Genomic DNA, 14403 nt, shown 5'->3' with positions numbered 1-14403 from the left:
AGGTGAGTATGATTTTATTATTTTTCATGTACTTTAATTAAATGTGGGGAGGTTTCATGTTATACTGGGAGGGGGGGTACTATATAGGGCTAGAAAACGTTTAATACTGGGGGGGGGACGCTATAGATATCATATGGGGCCATAATTATTTTATACTAGGGGGGGGGTGCTATATGTATTATTTGGGGCCATAATTATTTTATACTAGGGGGGGGGTGCTATATGTATTATTTGGGGCCATAATTATTTTATACTAGGGGGAGGGGATGCTATATTTTATTTGGGGATTTGGGGCTATAATTATTTTATACTGGGGGGATGCTATATATATTATATGGGGCCATAATTATTTTATACTGGGGGGGATGCTATATATTATATATCACTAAGCTGGGGGCTGTATATGGGATATATGGGTATATGGGATACAGTATATTACTAAGCTGGGGGGCTGTATGTGGGATACAGTATATTACTAAGCTGGGGGGCTGTATATGGGATACAGTATATTACTAAGCTGGGGTGCTGTATATGGGATACAGTATATTACTAAGCTGGGGGGATGTATATGGGATACAGTATATTACTAAGCTGGGGGGGCTGTATGTGGGATACAGTATATTACTAAGCTGGGGGATGTATATGGGATACAGTATATTACTAGGCTGGGGGGCTGTATATGGGGTACAGTATATTACTAAGCTGGGAGGGGGCTGTATATGGGATACAGTATATTACTAAGCTGGGGGGCTGTATATGGGATACAGTATATTACTAAGCTGGGGGGTTGTATATGGGATACATATATTACTAAGCTGGGGGGATGTATATGGGATACAGTATATTACTAAGCTGGGGGGATGTATATGGGATACAGTATATTACTAAGCTGGGGGGCTGTATATGGGATACAGTACATTACTAAGCTGGGGGGCTGCATATGTGGGGCAAGATTTTATTTAAGCTGTAGGGGATCTGTATATGGGAGCTGTATATAATTTAATTGGGTGGTGAATAACGAGGCCTTTAAATATATGAGAGCAGGGATAATGAAGGGATGTTTTATGTGTGGAGCGTGCGGACAGTTGTGTTGTGAGGGGCATACTGTAAGTGACTGTGGTATTTTTAGGGACGCCGGGTGGAGATGCTGCACGGAGCTGAAGATATCCGGCCGTGACCTCAGCAGTGATACATCATGGATTGGAGAAACCAGAATAAAGTTCTCCTGATGGAAGAGATTGTCATCTATAAGGTACTAGATGTCACTAATGCCTCTCAGATCCTGTAGTCAGTCACACAGTGTCAGGGAGCTGTCTGTAGGGTTGTTAATTGTTAGTAAAGTTTAAGGATTTACTTAACAGGTAGAGGGGGGGGGGGCAGCATTTTAATATTCGCCTCAGGCAGCAAATATGCTAGAATCGGCCCTGACCACCTAGCTAGACCTAGCACTGACACCACTCACCGCTTGGCCAGAAAATTGGCCATTGCCTAGTAAGCCCTGGCAAACATGTTACATCAAATGAGAACATCTAAGGAATAAAAATTATATCATCTTAATCCAATACTCAATTGTGACATCATTAACATTGCATAGGAAATAAAATTGCCACATTGTTTATAATAGAACACAACGTGGGTATAAAGACTGACTACCGTGACAATGTCATAGCAGAAAACTAACTGGGTATAAAGACAGACTAACGTGACAATGTCATGGCAGAAAACTAACTGGGTATAAAGACATCCAACTATTGTGACAACATCTACTTGGAATACTACATTCAACACAAACTATTTTTTAGGGTTTTTATTTATTTAATAATAGCCGAAACAAGTTTATTGTAAAATATTTTTAGAATCTTAAAGACAAAATTAGCCTTGTATTCCCTTGACTCCCAAAAATAGCAAAAAAAAAAAAAGCTGCACTGCTTAATGATGGTCGCCATCTACTGGCCTTTTTAGAGGATGCAGCATTAAAAATAGTTATTTCTTTCGACCCTTTACTATGCTCAATTTAATATGAAACCAATATTTTTGAGAAAGTTATTACCTTCAGTTTTTAGCAATTTTAAAAAATACTGTATAGACTAATTATTCAGCCAAAGATGCAGAGCTCTGTTTTAGTTTACACTGTAAAGAATGATAATTTCATGTAGTAGCTTCTCAACTCATTTCCTAAATTCTGCTTTGGTTTAACCTTTCTTTACCATTCTTTACCTTTCTTTACCTGCGTCACATTTGTGTAGCACACAACCCTTTTGTGGCATGGCTGCACTAGTCTTCACGCGACACAAACTTCTGCACCAAGGGAAACTTCTTTTGCTCAATCAGACCGGGCGCTAGATTTAACATGCAAAGTCCAACAAAAATGTGTTGTACATCTCATGTTAAAGGTGCACCAAAAAAAATGGGGGGAACTCTGTCGGAGCAGTGCAGAGGGCATCAGATTCATTAAGAATGTGCGCCATAATTCCTGAATCTGGCGCCCTGTGAACACTACACAGACAAACTGCATGTAGTGAGGTATGCACTGTTCTTAGTAAATGTGCTCTAGGGTCTGCACTAAAAATCATCATTATAATAAATCTCAAGTGACTTTGTCAGTTCCACTTGTGGAACTGTGATTTGAATATTAAAGAGTAAAAATCAATATACAGCTTCCTGACATGTATAATGTAAGAATTAAAGTGTAACCGTAGTGTAATGTAGTACACATTTTTCTAATACACTTTATTAACAAATTTTACTTTGTAAAAAAGCAAACTACTCCCTCCCATAGAGATGTGGATTTCAGCCTGTACAGTGTGTGTCAATGGGGGCTCATGAAGGCACCTCTAATATCCGTGTCTTTGGTAAACAGCTCAGGCAGTGAGGATTAACCCCTTCACTTTCATCTTGATGTTTGAAAATTATGGTCAAAGCATACTGCAGTCAAGGAGAGAGCAGAAAGGGTTAACACTCTATGTAGGGGTAACAGAGCTATGTAGAAAACAGGAGAGAAGAGAGAGATCTGTCTTCAATCCTGTAGACAGATTTTCCCTAGCAACGAAGTAATATTGTAACGAGGGGTACTTTAGAGCCTGTTACTTTACAAACTAAGGAGAATTTTGTTAATGAAGTATACAAGACAAATGTTCACAATCGCCCCTCCCCACAATATCAAAAATCATCTGAAATGACGGTTACACTTTAAGTAGGCCTACATCAGGAAACTTGAAAAAGTGGCAGCAGAAATCATCATACATGTGCCTCTATGAATATAAAAACCTGATTAAAAGTTAATGAGCTTGGAAGGTGCCTCTGCCTAATGCAGGAGGTTGATAATTTTTCATATTTTATTTTCTTTATATCAGGCAGAAATACTTCAACCCCTTAACTTTGTATGCCATAATAGCATGGTGCAACAACATTAAGGGTGTATGGAAAGGACTCACAGGCCATCCATACACTGTTTAAGTGCTCGACCAGGGCATGCTCCACCACCATTTCGCTGTTGCTCCCTGTGATGTCACTAGGTCAGTAGTCTATCGCTATGACTATCCAAGGCTCCCATAGTTGTCACAGGTCTGACGCAGATCCAGTATATTTCCAAATGGGGGTCAGTTATGAGAGTATGCAAAAAAAATCTTTAAAAAAAGATCATCCCCATCCCTACAAAGGAAATAACATAGCAGCCACTCCTATGGCCAGGGCTGGCATTGCACCACAGGCTGGTGTTGGGGAACAATGACATATCTGAACCCATTCTCAGGGTTGCATTTTTAATGGGGGGAATATCATAAAAAGAGTGGCTGCTCTACCACATAGATAATAAGATAACATAATATGAATAGCACCTGATACCTGGCTCTGTTACGTTAGGGCTCAGGAGTTACATCTCTGTAGATTAGTTAAAAAATCTTTAGTTAAAAATGGACAGTCATTCATGCAAACTGTCTGGCACAAAGGGTTGTGAATGTGTAACATACCCATACTAGTGAACTATTTCTATCACTTTATAAAGATAAAAAATAATATTGTCACAGCTGTACATAGCCTTTGTGAAAGAGAGATAGACTGGTGCAGTCTAGGCAGTGGCCTATAATGTAGAAGGCACTGCTAGGATCCATGCAGCAGGGTGGCTTCAGGGGGCAATAACGTGTACAAAGCATATTGCAGGTAGCCAGATCGACTTCACCCTGCAGGCAGGGAAGAAATGTAAACTTAAAGAATTAGCCTAGACTTGTGGAAGTGGTGTAGCCCAGACAGAAGAAAAGCTAATTGCCCAAAATTACTTCAGTATGTCTCAAGTCTAGTATACAATAATCAAGCCATCCACAGTTTGTCTTTGATAAAAACTTGCTTTGTTGCACAGGCCTGAAAATGTAACATGTATTAAATCAATTTGGTTTTGTTATGGTGCCATCAGGCTAGTAGATGACACAGAAGTGCTGTTTGATCAAAGCTAGTCTCAGTCAGCACATGAATTCAGCCCAGGAAGAACTAATAACTGAGGCAAGCTGCCCTGACACCAGACGAGAACCGAGGTCCACAACCATCCAACCTGAAGATACATTACCAGGCTGTGAGCAATCACCTTCCTGCGGACCTGCTGCAATCAGCTACCTCTAACGAGCTGAAACTTTGCTGATGTTAAGACCATTGCCTGTTTACTGAATAAAGAACTGTTATTATTATGAAGTTATTCTTCACCAACTTGTCTCTTTATGATCCCTGGATCTGGTGTACACCACCAAGGGGGCCCCCATCTTCCACCACCAGAGATTCCTTCTGCACATCAGTGCTGCCCCAGGGAGAAACCTACTCTGTCAGCCTCCCCCTCCATTTTCTTGCAGACTCCACCTGCTGGAGACCTGCCAGGCTGTGGACAAGGCCTCCGCTCCTGATACCAAGCCCCATGATCATTGCTAGCAGACAAAGCCGCAATGTCAGCCGCTTGGGTAATCAGGACCCAGACTTCCTCCAGCCACCCGAAAATGGTCAGGCCCTGGTGGGAGATGTTGCACAAACACAGAGGAAAGAGTTGTCAGGTCTTCCAGGAAGAGGAAATAAAGTTTGCTACAGTGCCAAAATCCTGAATCCTGAGTTTACATTGACTTGGTCAAAAGCAGACAGATATTATTGAACAGATTTATCATACATCAATGTATGAAGAAGCCCTTCCCCATCTTCCCCCCCAGTGCCATGGTGGATATATCGGGAGGCTTTGACCTCCGTATGTATCTGGCAGCAGATAGTTTTGAGTAAGAACTAGCAAACTGAGGAGCCCTGAATGTTCACAGGCGATCTGAATGCGCAGGTGCAGGGCCAACTCTGCCAGCGGCCATGCCCCCTCCACGCCCCCCTCTACGCCCACATGGCATGGAGATGGCATAGTCACATAATTAACTGAAATAATCACTATTTTTTGTGTATTGCAAAAAATTGTGATTATTTCAGCGCTTCTACCCCAGAAAACTGGAGTAGAAGCACTGATAAATCTCCCCTTATGTATGAATATTTCCTATCCCATCATGTATGTGGTATGAACATCTAACTAGCAATATCTTGTAGTTTCTCCCTGCGCCTCACCAATAATCTACCACAAAGGATCACTTCTGCCTGCGACAGTAGTTCTTTATGCTTGAGCATTGCACTTTTGAAGATTAAGGGGTTGTATGAAAAATATGGTACCCAAATGTTTATATGTGAAATGGTAGACCAGGGGTTCAAACCTTTGCTTTTCATACACCACACAGGGACACACCCTTAGAGAAAATGAAAGGTTACACGCCTATTTATTGTATCAGCTAAATCCATATTTTGGAAAGATGGATGGATTTATTATGAATACAGAATTGATCAGCCCTTTGCAGCAGCCAAATGGGGGATTTTATTTAGAATGTTGTGTGAAAGGTCCTCTATAAGGTTACATTCACATCTCTTTTTTTTCCCTACATTGTTAAGACATGTGGGGCATATGCAGTGGTAAACATTGCTTGTTGCCTTCTTATCCTAACTGAATGTGGGGGAGGAGTGAACATGGGCAACGGCTGGTGATTGGCTGCTTCCGAGGCTTAGAGTGTTTCCCAAATGTCACCGTTATCGGTCAATGAAGTTTGGCCGGCGTGTGCCATCTTAATAAACGCGACTTGTCAACACCCTCTCTGACCACCAGCTAAAAGGTGCATGTTCTGATTGCCCCATCCTGGATCATATATCAGCAAATCATACTAAAAAAGAATAAGCAAATGATAAGGACCCATGGTCAGGTTTTTGGATGTATCAGATAAAACCAAAACCAAGATTAGAAACACAGGAGGGAAAAATATGCAATTCCTGGTGATATTGAAACTCTCCCACCCTCCAGTGGGAGGGTTGGGACAGGGAGATGGTCAGGCCATGTATGCTATAGACCAGCAGAGACTACAGCAGAAATCCAGCTTGCACTACCATCACCCAGAAACATAGTAAGACTTTTCCTTAAAAAGTGTTCTCCAACAAAAAATAAGTAAATAAAACCATAATTCTTAATGCAAATTAACATCGCTTTCCTTACTTCAAAGGGCTGCTATCTGGCCTAGCAGTTAGTAACCCATGCAGGAGTGTAACTAGGAGAGGTCATTCTGACTTGCCATTTAAAATCTATCTAAGTGGTCATGTCTCTGTTCATCATTTGTGTAAGGCTAGCTAGCAGCATATCTGAGTGTGCCTGTGGTGCACAGTCAGTCTGCGTGGATGTTGGAGACAGCAGCTTCAGCATCAGCAGCTGATGGGTTCCCTACACTGCCCCAAATATCCATGCAGCCATGCCCGGGCTCTCTGTCATTCAGTCCAACAGGAGTGATGAGCATGGTAACATCAACCTTATGTCCAACTCCTCTACAAAGATTTTGGGCACCTTGAAGCCTGGTGATATAATACTTAAAAAGTGATGACTTCTCTCGAAGAATGAGCATTTTTTGTTTAAGAAGTGTATTTAGATTGTTATCATGAATCTGCCATCATACATTCCATTTTTTATTTTAAACCCCTTTAACAAAATCTTTATCAACAATTATTATTGCCTGTAAGGAAATTGTTCAGTCTTCTTATTAAAAGCAAAATGTGAACATCACAGTATAGCTTTTTTCACTTTTTTGTTCTTATTTCAAATCATGAAAACAAATGGGTTAGATCCTCAAACCCTACTTATTAAGCTCCTCATTAACAACCCTTATGTGGAATTCAGGACACTGGAATCAATATTTACTACCATTTTATATACATGATTTTTATAGCCTGTCCCCACTGTACAGACAACTTAACCTACATGAGGACATTGTAAGTACGATTGGCATAGAAGCAGTGAGATAATCACAAATTCTTGCTCACTTGGAGAATTTGTGATTTTTACGAGACTATTCTACCTCCATGCCATGTGGGCATGGAGGGGGTGTAGAGGGGCCCGGCTTCTGGCGGAGTAGGCGGGCACTTGGCATCCATAGTTTTGCCGAGTGGTAAGGCTGCCCACCTGATACATCAAGAGGCATAAGCCTCTAGAAGTATCCAGCGGGATGATGGGGGTCATGGCCTCTATCATACACCGGCACTCATTGTCCTCACTGCACCAGGACCAGGTGCCACAGACCCCATGTGAAAAGACTTGCATTTCATTGCAGCTGAAGTTAATTGTATAAAGTATTGACTTAGGGGTCCTGAATACATATTCCCTTTTCTGTGAAGTTTGCGTGGAATTGAAGAGAAATAGTTAGCAGATCTCATAAAAAACAGGATCTACTGATTATGTGCAGATACATGTCTTATGTATGTGGCCACCTTCAATATCTGTCAGCCTAACCAACACTCAGCTCTCTACTGTTGCTTCCAATAGCCCTTACACATGTACTGAGAAAGCTTACATGTGTTCTCAAAGAGGTGGGTGCGGAAAGTGGCTAGTGGGCCAGCGCGGGGCGTTTCTGTCATATGTGAAAATTTCCCAGCTGCATTCATTACTATGCCAAAATGGGCTTGACGTAGAAATATATACACTGTGCAGGTGGCCGCAGGATTCATCGAAAGGCTGCCATGAGCTGCCATGTCCTTGTGTGTTCTATACTTTTCTGGTATGTCTGTATGTCTGACATGTATGCTGCAAAAATCTGAATAATGTGTCATGGGGACCCACAAACACTGCTTGAAAAATAGCTGTCTACTTTAAGGGCCTGCCTTTGATAGGAGCCTTAGCAGGAGAGAATGATAGTGTAATTCCCATGAGTTTAGACATGTAAGCAAAACATAAAATACATAGTAACATTAAATAATCCTTACATGATATAAAGTTAAAACAGAAGTAAAATGCACTTACCGGCACAGAAATTTCATTATTACTCTTCAGCTTCCCAATGATAGTATAGCCATCAACACTAATTTTGCCTCTTGGAACCAGCTTGAATGAATCCACTTTAATACAATCAATATAAAGTGTGATTTTATCCTTTTGGACGCTAAACAGAACTTTATGGAAATTGGTATCAAACAGGAAGGGGAGACGGGCAAAGGTGAGAGTGTTCAATCTTCCATCTACTCCTTTGTAAGAGAACTCAAGGGCTTTTTTAGGACCATTGAAATTGATAGCTGCTTGTTGCTTTCCCTCCGAGTCTACAATTTGCCAGATACTCCAGTATTTGTTCTTTGTGCTGTCTTTCATCCGGAAAGTAAACATAAAGGAATATTCCTCTGGTAGCCCACTGCCATAAATGTGCCTGGAACCATAACATGATAGTGGTTGTAAACTATTCCATGCCCAAGAAACCAATCTAGAAAATACTCTACTAATATATTTCCTAATGTGCTTTAATACTGAGCATCAAAACTGTGAATTTACTCTCATAAATGAACAACTTGTTTTAGCACTCTTAACAAGTTTGAGAGCAATTAGACATAAAAGACTTCTTATTCTGTACAGATTGTAAATTGGCCCAATTACCTTTATTAATTCGTCCAATCTAGAAAACTGCTGTTCACATTAATTGCCCCCTCTCATAGTTGATGGAGGCGCCACAGTCAAGTGAGTGATCAGAACTTGCGCTAATTATGACCATATTCTGGATGTCTTTAGTATGCAGGGAAGACAACTCCCAACCACTGACATAACAGCACTGCTCACCAGATCATGATGATAATATCATTACTATTAACATTGTTATTCTTCTTTACAATAAAATTAGTAACTATAGTAATAATATTACAGCAATAATTTTGAAACTATATCTTTCCAATCAATTTCAGTACCATTCCCATAGAACAGCGCCTGTATTGTTTCTGTTATGACACAAGGGGAAGCCAATTGCTAATATTTTAAAACCGAATACATTTAATGGGAGAATTAAACGAATGCTGTCTTTGTTTGCCCACCAACACATTTTACAGTCATCTATGTGCCTTTGCATTTGTTTATACTGCCCTTTGTATCTACAAACTTGCTCTAAACATAAACAGAACAGAAGTAGTTTGTGTCAGCAGGAAACAATTTGAAGTGTAACCACATCACTAAAGGAATACACAGCAAATATTTCTATTTATTCACCCTTGTCATATAAACTGTACTATAACACACATATATACTCACAGCCAATTTATAGGAAACTCACCTGGTCAGAATCCTGAAGTCAACATTTGGTCCCAACTGATAGGCCACTTGGAAAGGTGATGTCCCCACCACAGTCTGTATAGCTCCCACTGAAGCCGCTTTGTCTATCTGAAACTTGGAAATCAGATCAAAGCCTATTCCAGGAAATGAGAAGCACTTGTTAATTGAGGAGAGGATAAACAACTCAAGTGAGGTGAATGAGCTCTTGCACATATCGCTAGCTCTCTAAACAGGAGAAAGGTAAACTGTGGTGTGCTCCTGGGGAATGGCAAGTTTGCAGTACAAGCATTCAAAAGTTCAAAAGTGTATCAAAAGTTGTTGGAAACAATTAATATAATCAATATGTACCAATGCATCAGTTTAGATAATTTATTTTTGTATTATGTTTCTGCAAGAATAAAAGAAAAGGCCACTATTGAACCTTTAAAAGGCCCATCACCCAGCTTTCCCACACTTCTGAATAGTGCATTGGTTGGTTATTAAAGGGGTATTCCCACGTAGACAAGATTCTTAATTGTACTCAGGATAACAAAATAACACATTCTCTAATTCAATGTTATTAACAAAAATACAGAATTTCACAGATATAATTCCAACCTGTCTCTATCAGTCCTGGTGTACACAATTTAGGTTGCCACTGGATCCGACCTTGGATCTTCTGGTTTAGGGACAGGAGGACATATTGTAGTCCTGTCTTACGCTGCACTGAGCTGAGCTCCTCTCTGCCTCTAGCCCCCACCCTTACATTCAAGGACGAGTTCACACACTGACTTCCTGTCGCAAACAACAGCAGCATCTCGAGGAGAGTAAAGATTCAGGCAAGATCTTTATCCAGGGGAGAGGGAGGGATGTACATAGTAGAGCTGAAGTATGTAATGGTTGTTATAGAGGGGAGAACGTCGTGTGTAATATGCATCTCATGGATCTCATCATCTCTCATCTCTGATCTGCCTCATCTCTCTTTCAAAGTTGTCAGATGTTCAGAAGCTAAATGAAAATGTATATAAACCTTGTGCCCTGATATTCTAACCACACTTTCAGCACACAGGAATCATGAAGTGTCTGTTTAGAGAGTCCCTGCCCACACTGACCAGCCTAGGGAGTAATAGGATCTTAAACAGCAATAAAACTGATTTTATTATCTTTATTGTGTAAACATCACTAGATGATTGAAAAATGAGAATTTGCTTTCATGGGCAAACCCCTTTAATTTAGCAATAGTGGAGAATGGTACCAGTAAGCTGATTTGTCACAGCAAAATCTGGGAAAGATAGGTGAGTACTGCAAAAAAAGGGAAACCCCGGATATCATCTAAACAAAATCATCAACTTTAGAGAAGACAATATCAGAACTTATATTGAAATAGAACAAGTGTTATCCAACCAGCCCCCTGATATCATAGCATGATAGTATATAGAAGCCCCCAAAAAGTTTAATTGTCAATAACTCTGTTATTGCTGTTTCATATATCTACACATGGGGTTTAAGGGTTTTGATGAAAAGTTGTCACTTTTACCTGGTAGGTCATCCTGTCCATTATTGATGGGTGGACATTTGTGCTGGACATTGTTGAATTTTAAGCTAAATGGAAATCCTAAAAAGAAACACAAATTCAATGTAAATTCTCAATATGAATATATTCTAGAGATGTGTATCTGTGACATTAATCATTTGTCAAAGAAGAACAGGCCTTATTGTATTTGTAGAACTCATACTGTAACCACATCCATTACAGTAGGACTGTTAAGGCCTAGACTGGAAGGGGGGAGCCAGTCGTCACCCCTCCCTCATTATTGGAAGGAATGTCTGGAGGGATTGTGGCTTTGCTGCAGGCAGGTTGTGGTTTATTGACATTTACAAGAAGTAGAGAGGGGAGATCAAATAGACGACCACCTTAATCTAAACACTCAATGCTCTGCTTTTCTGAAAGCACTCGCTGTGTGCAGGAAAAATAAACATTTTTCTTTACAAACGAGTTCAATATGACTAAAGAACATTTTGGAAAATGTTACTCAGGTCTGGTTTGTGAGTACAGGGGCTTGAGATGTGGCCTCTGGGCAGAGCACCCACTTTTACACAGAGGGCTCTTTTTTCACACAGTGGCCTAGTCTGTGCAGGTCTTTGCTTTATACATTAGCAGTGCAAAAGAAAACCCTTTCAGTCCCGATGTAACATGTACTGTATCTGCAATTACAGTTATTTGGCTACAAGCCATCTATATAGGATCAAAGGGCAATTCATGCCAGTGTATTCTAGGCACGGGTTGGTAGTTGACAGGAGAAACTCCCAAGAAAATGTGTTTGATAAAAGCTAAACGCTAGAAAAAATCTAAATGGTTTCTAACTTTCAATTCACAGGTAATGGAAGTTCTGATATTTCTTAACATCATCAATTCTATACATTCAGTATCCATCTAACATCTTATCAATCTGTCATATCCATCTCTAAACTGAACAGTCTTATCTTTCATATATATAATAGATACAAAAATAAAACAAAAAGACACGAATATTCTGAATAGATAGGTGCTTATATTATATACTTATACTATACCTATCCATACTAACTGTACAACAGCTTTTGGTTCAAAAATTTCCTATTTTTCTGTAAAGCACAGACAGAAATTTTTGAAACAAATTATGTTCAATAGAAGCCAATTAAATAAAAAACTAGCTTGACTACACCTGTATTTTTGTCTCATCTATACACATGGGTCTATCTCACTATCAGTCCATTATCTATCTGTCTATTCATAATTTCTTTACATATCATTTCATGTCAGGTTTTTTAATTTGTATTATTGCTGTCTTTATCTTTTGTCATAGTTACATGCTGCTTCATGTAAACATAAGTTGAGATCACTTACTTGTGTAGTGTTCAATTGTGCCATATACCAGGGTTCCCAGGCAGCTGATTGTATACAGGGCAAGTGGAAAGCTCCTATTAAAAGAAAGTTTATTAGATGACAAATGCTGCTGTATATATATATATATATATATATATATATATATATATATATTGCAAAATAGTTCAACAGCTCCTGCCTTAAATGTAGCCCCTGTATTTGGACCTCTGCAGCTGTTTACAAGTTGTTTTCACTTTAAAATCACACATAATTGTTATTTACTATAGTGGCAATGGTACTTCTACTACTCTACATTGGTTATAACATCATGTTACTTACCAGATGCCCTTCATGGTTCCTTTTTCCTTGGCATTAGCTTCCTGCTATCCAAGGGCACTGAGATTTTTCAGAGGGGATCTAATTATTTATAGGCAGCATAATTCTTTAGCATTTCCACGCCAATGAGAAAATGTTTGGTTAGCCCTGGGCTCCACCTCTGCATGTGTACAGTGTACAGCTTGTGTAGTGCAGGAGGCTCAGCCAGGGGTCTGCACACTAAAGAGCTTCTGTGAAGGTTATGGGAGTATGGGTTCTTCCCTGTTGCTTCTAACTTATTGTTACTGACATTTGCCCATTGTGCCTGTGCTTATGGAGTGAATTGATGTAGATGGACATTTATTTTATTTCACAAGAACTGAAAAAGAAATACAAAACTTTTGTTTCTAATAGTCATCTTGCAAAAAGATGAGATAATGAATTGTAACAATGCAAGTGATAAGTAAACACAAGAGTGTGATATCCATTACTTCACTCATCAGATTGTCAAATACATTCAATAAGAACAGTTAAATCACATGATACATAGAATAGAGTTTATACAAATAAAAAAGGTCAGTCAATTTCTAGCCAAACTGATAACTTGGAACTGACGGATTTATTTTTATTTATTTATTGTGCAGAGATAATACATACATAAATTATAATATCTGGTAAATAAGCAGCAGTAGATCCAGCACAAGATAATAGCAAATGAGTTCATCCCCCTGCCCCCCATTCCTGTCCTCCACCCCCTTATTGCTACGGCATCTAACAAATCTTTTGTGTCTTGGTGATAATAGTATGTTTTAACCTATTCTGTTTCTAATTCCTCTAATGTCTTGTATAATTTGACAACCTGATCCATCTTGGGGGCTTCTCTTTCTAGGCATTGCAGGAGGATAGCTTTTTTGCATATACTTTCTGTATGGTTTGCCATGCAACTATGGTGTCATTTAGTAGTATAAAATCCGAGAAGTTGCATTTTTTGCTGGATTAATTTTGTGCAATAAGCTCCTAATGTTAGGTATTTTATAAGTATTTTCCTCACCAGCTATGGTATATGTTCTTTCTTTTCCTTCTAGCCATTCTTTCAAATATTGGCAATCACATGCTAGATTGTATCCGTGGAACTGAGATTTGACCTCCAGGTGCCATCCTTCAGCTCATTGTTGCTGGCTAGAAAATCTATAAATGATATTAATTTATAATCCAAGAAAAATATTGATTCTCTTATGCCATTCTTACAAAAATGCTTGGTTTAGTTGAGACATCTCTGGTGGCCATCACTAGGACAGTTCATTTACCTCCTGGAAACATTTGCAAAAGCTTTTGGCTAAATATTGACTGTCAAATCAATAATCCATCTTTTCTGACAATAAGTCATGTATAATGTTAGAAATATGGATTATTGTTCTATAAATATAATATTCTTTATTTATGTATATACAGGTCTGAAGTTTTCCAGACCCTAGAAGGGTACACAAGGTCAATTAATTACTGTTTTTATAGACACTCCCTGAATATACCCGAAGAAACTGACATGGGGATCCGTAGATCGAGATGATATAAAAGATCAATGCAGGTAACATTTTATATTTAATTGCCTTATATATATATTTATACAGGTTAG

At 39.2% G+C, this 14403-nt stretch overlaps 1 protein-coding gene across 1 annotated transcript in view; it reads right to left on the bottom strand.

Moving 5' to 3' along the window:
* COL9A1 (collagen type IX alpha 1 chain) overlaps positions 1 to 12863 on the bottom strand; it is a 104666-nt gene extending 91803 nt beyond the window's left edge. The window contains exons 1-5 of the mRNA XM_072142181.1: positions 12795 to 12863; positions 12477 to 12550; positions 11127 to 11204; positions 9612 to 9744; positions 8327 to 8723 (exon numbers count right to left, since the gene is read on the bottom strand). Of these exons, the coding sequence (XP_071998282.1) occupies positions 8327 to 8723; positions 9612 to 9744; positions 11127 to 11204; positions 12477 to 12550; positions 12795 to 12808 (696 nt within the window). The 5' untranslated portion in view covers positions 12809 to 12863. The remainder of the gene's footprint in view (positions 1 to 8326; positions 8724 to 9611; positions 9745 to 11126; positions 11205 to 12476; positions 12551 to 12794) is intronic.
* Positions 12864 to 14403: the final 1540 nt, after the last annotated feature.

The sequence above is a fragment of the Engystomops pustulosus genome, chromosome 3 (assembly GCF_040894005.1).
Source record: "Engystomops pustulosus chromosome 3, aEngPut4.maternal, whole genome shotgun sequence".
NCBI lineage: Eukaryota > Metazoa > Chordata > Amphibia > Anura > Leptodactylidae > Engystomops > Engystomops pustulosus.
Note: the sequence above shows the minus strand (reverse complement) of the source record. Positions and strands in the feature narration are given on the sequence as shown.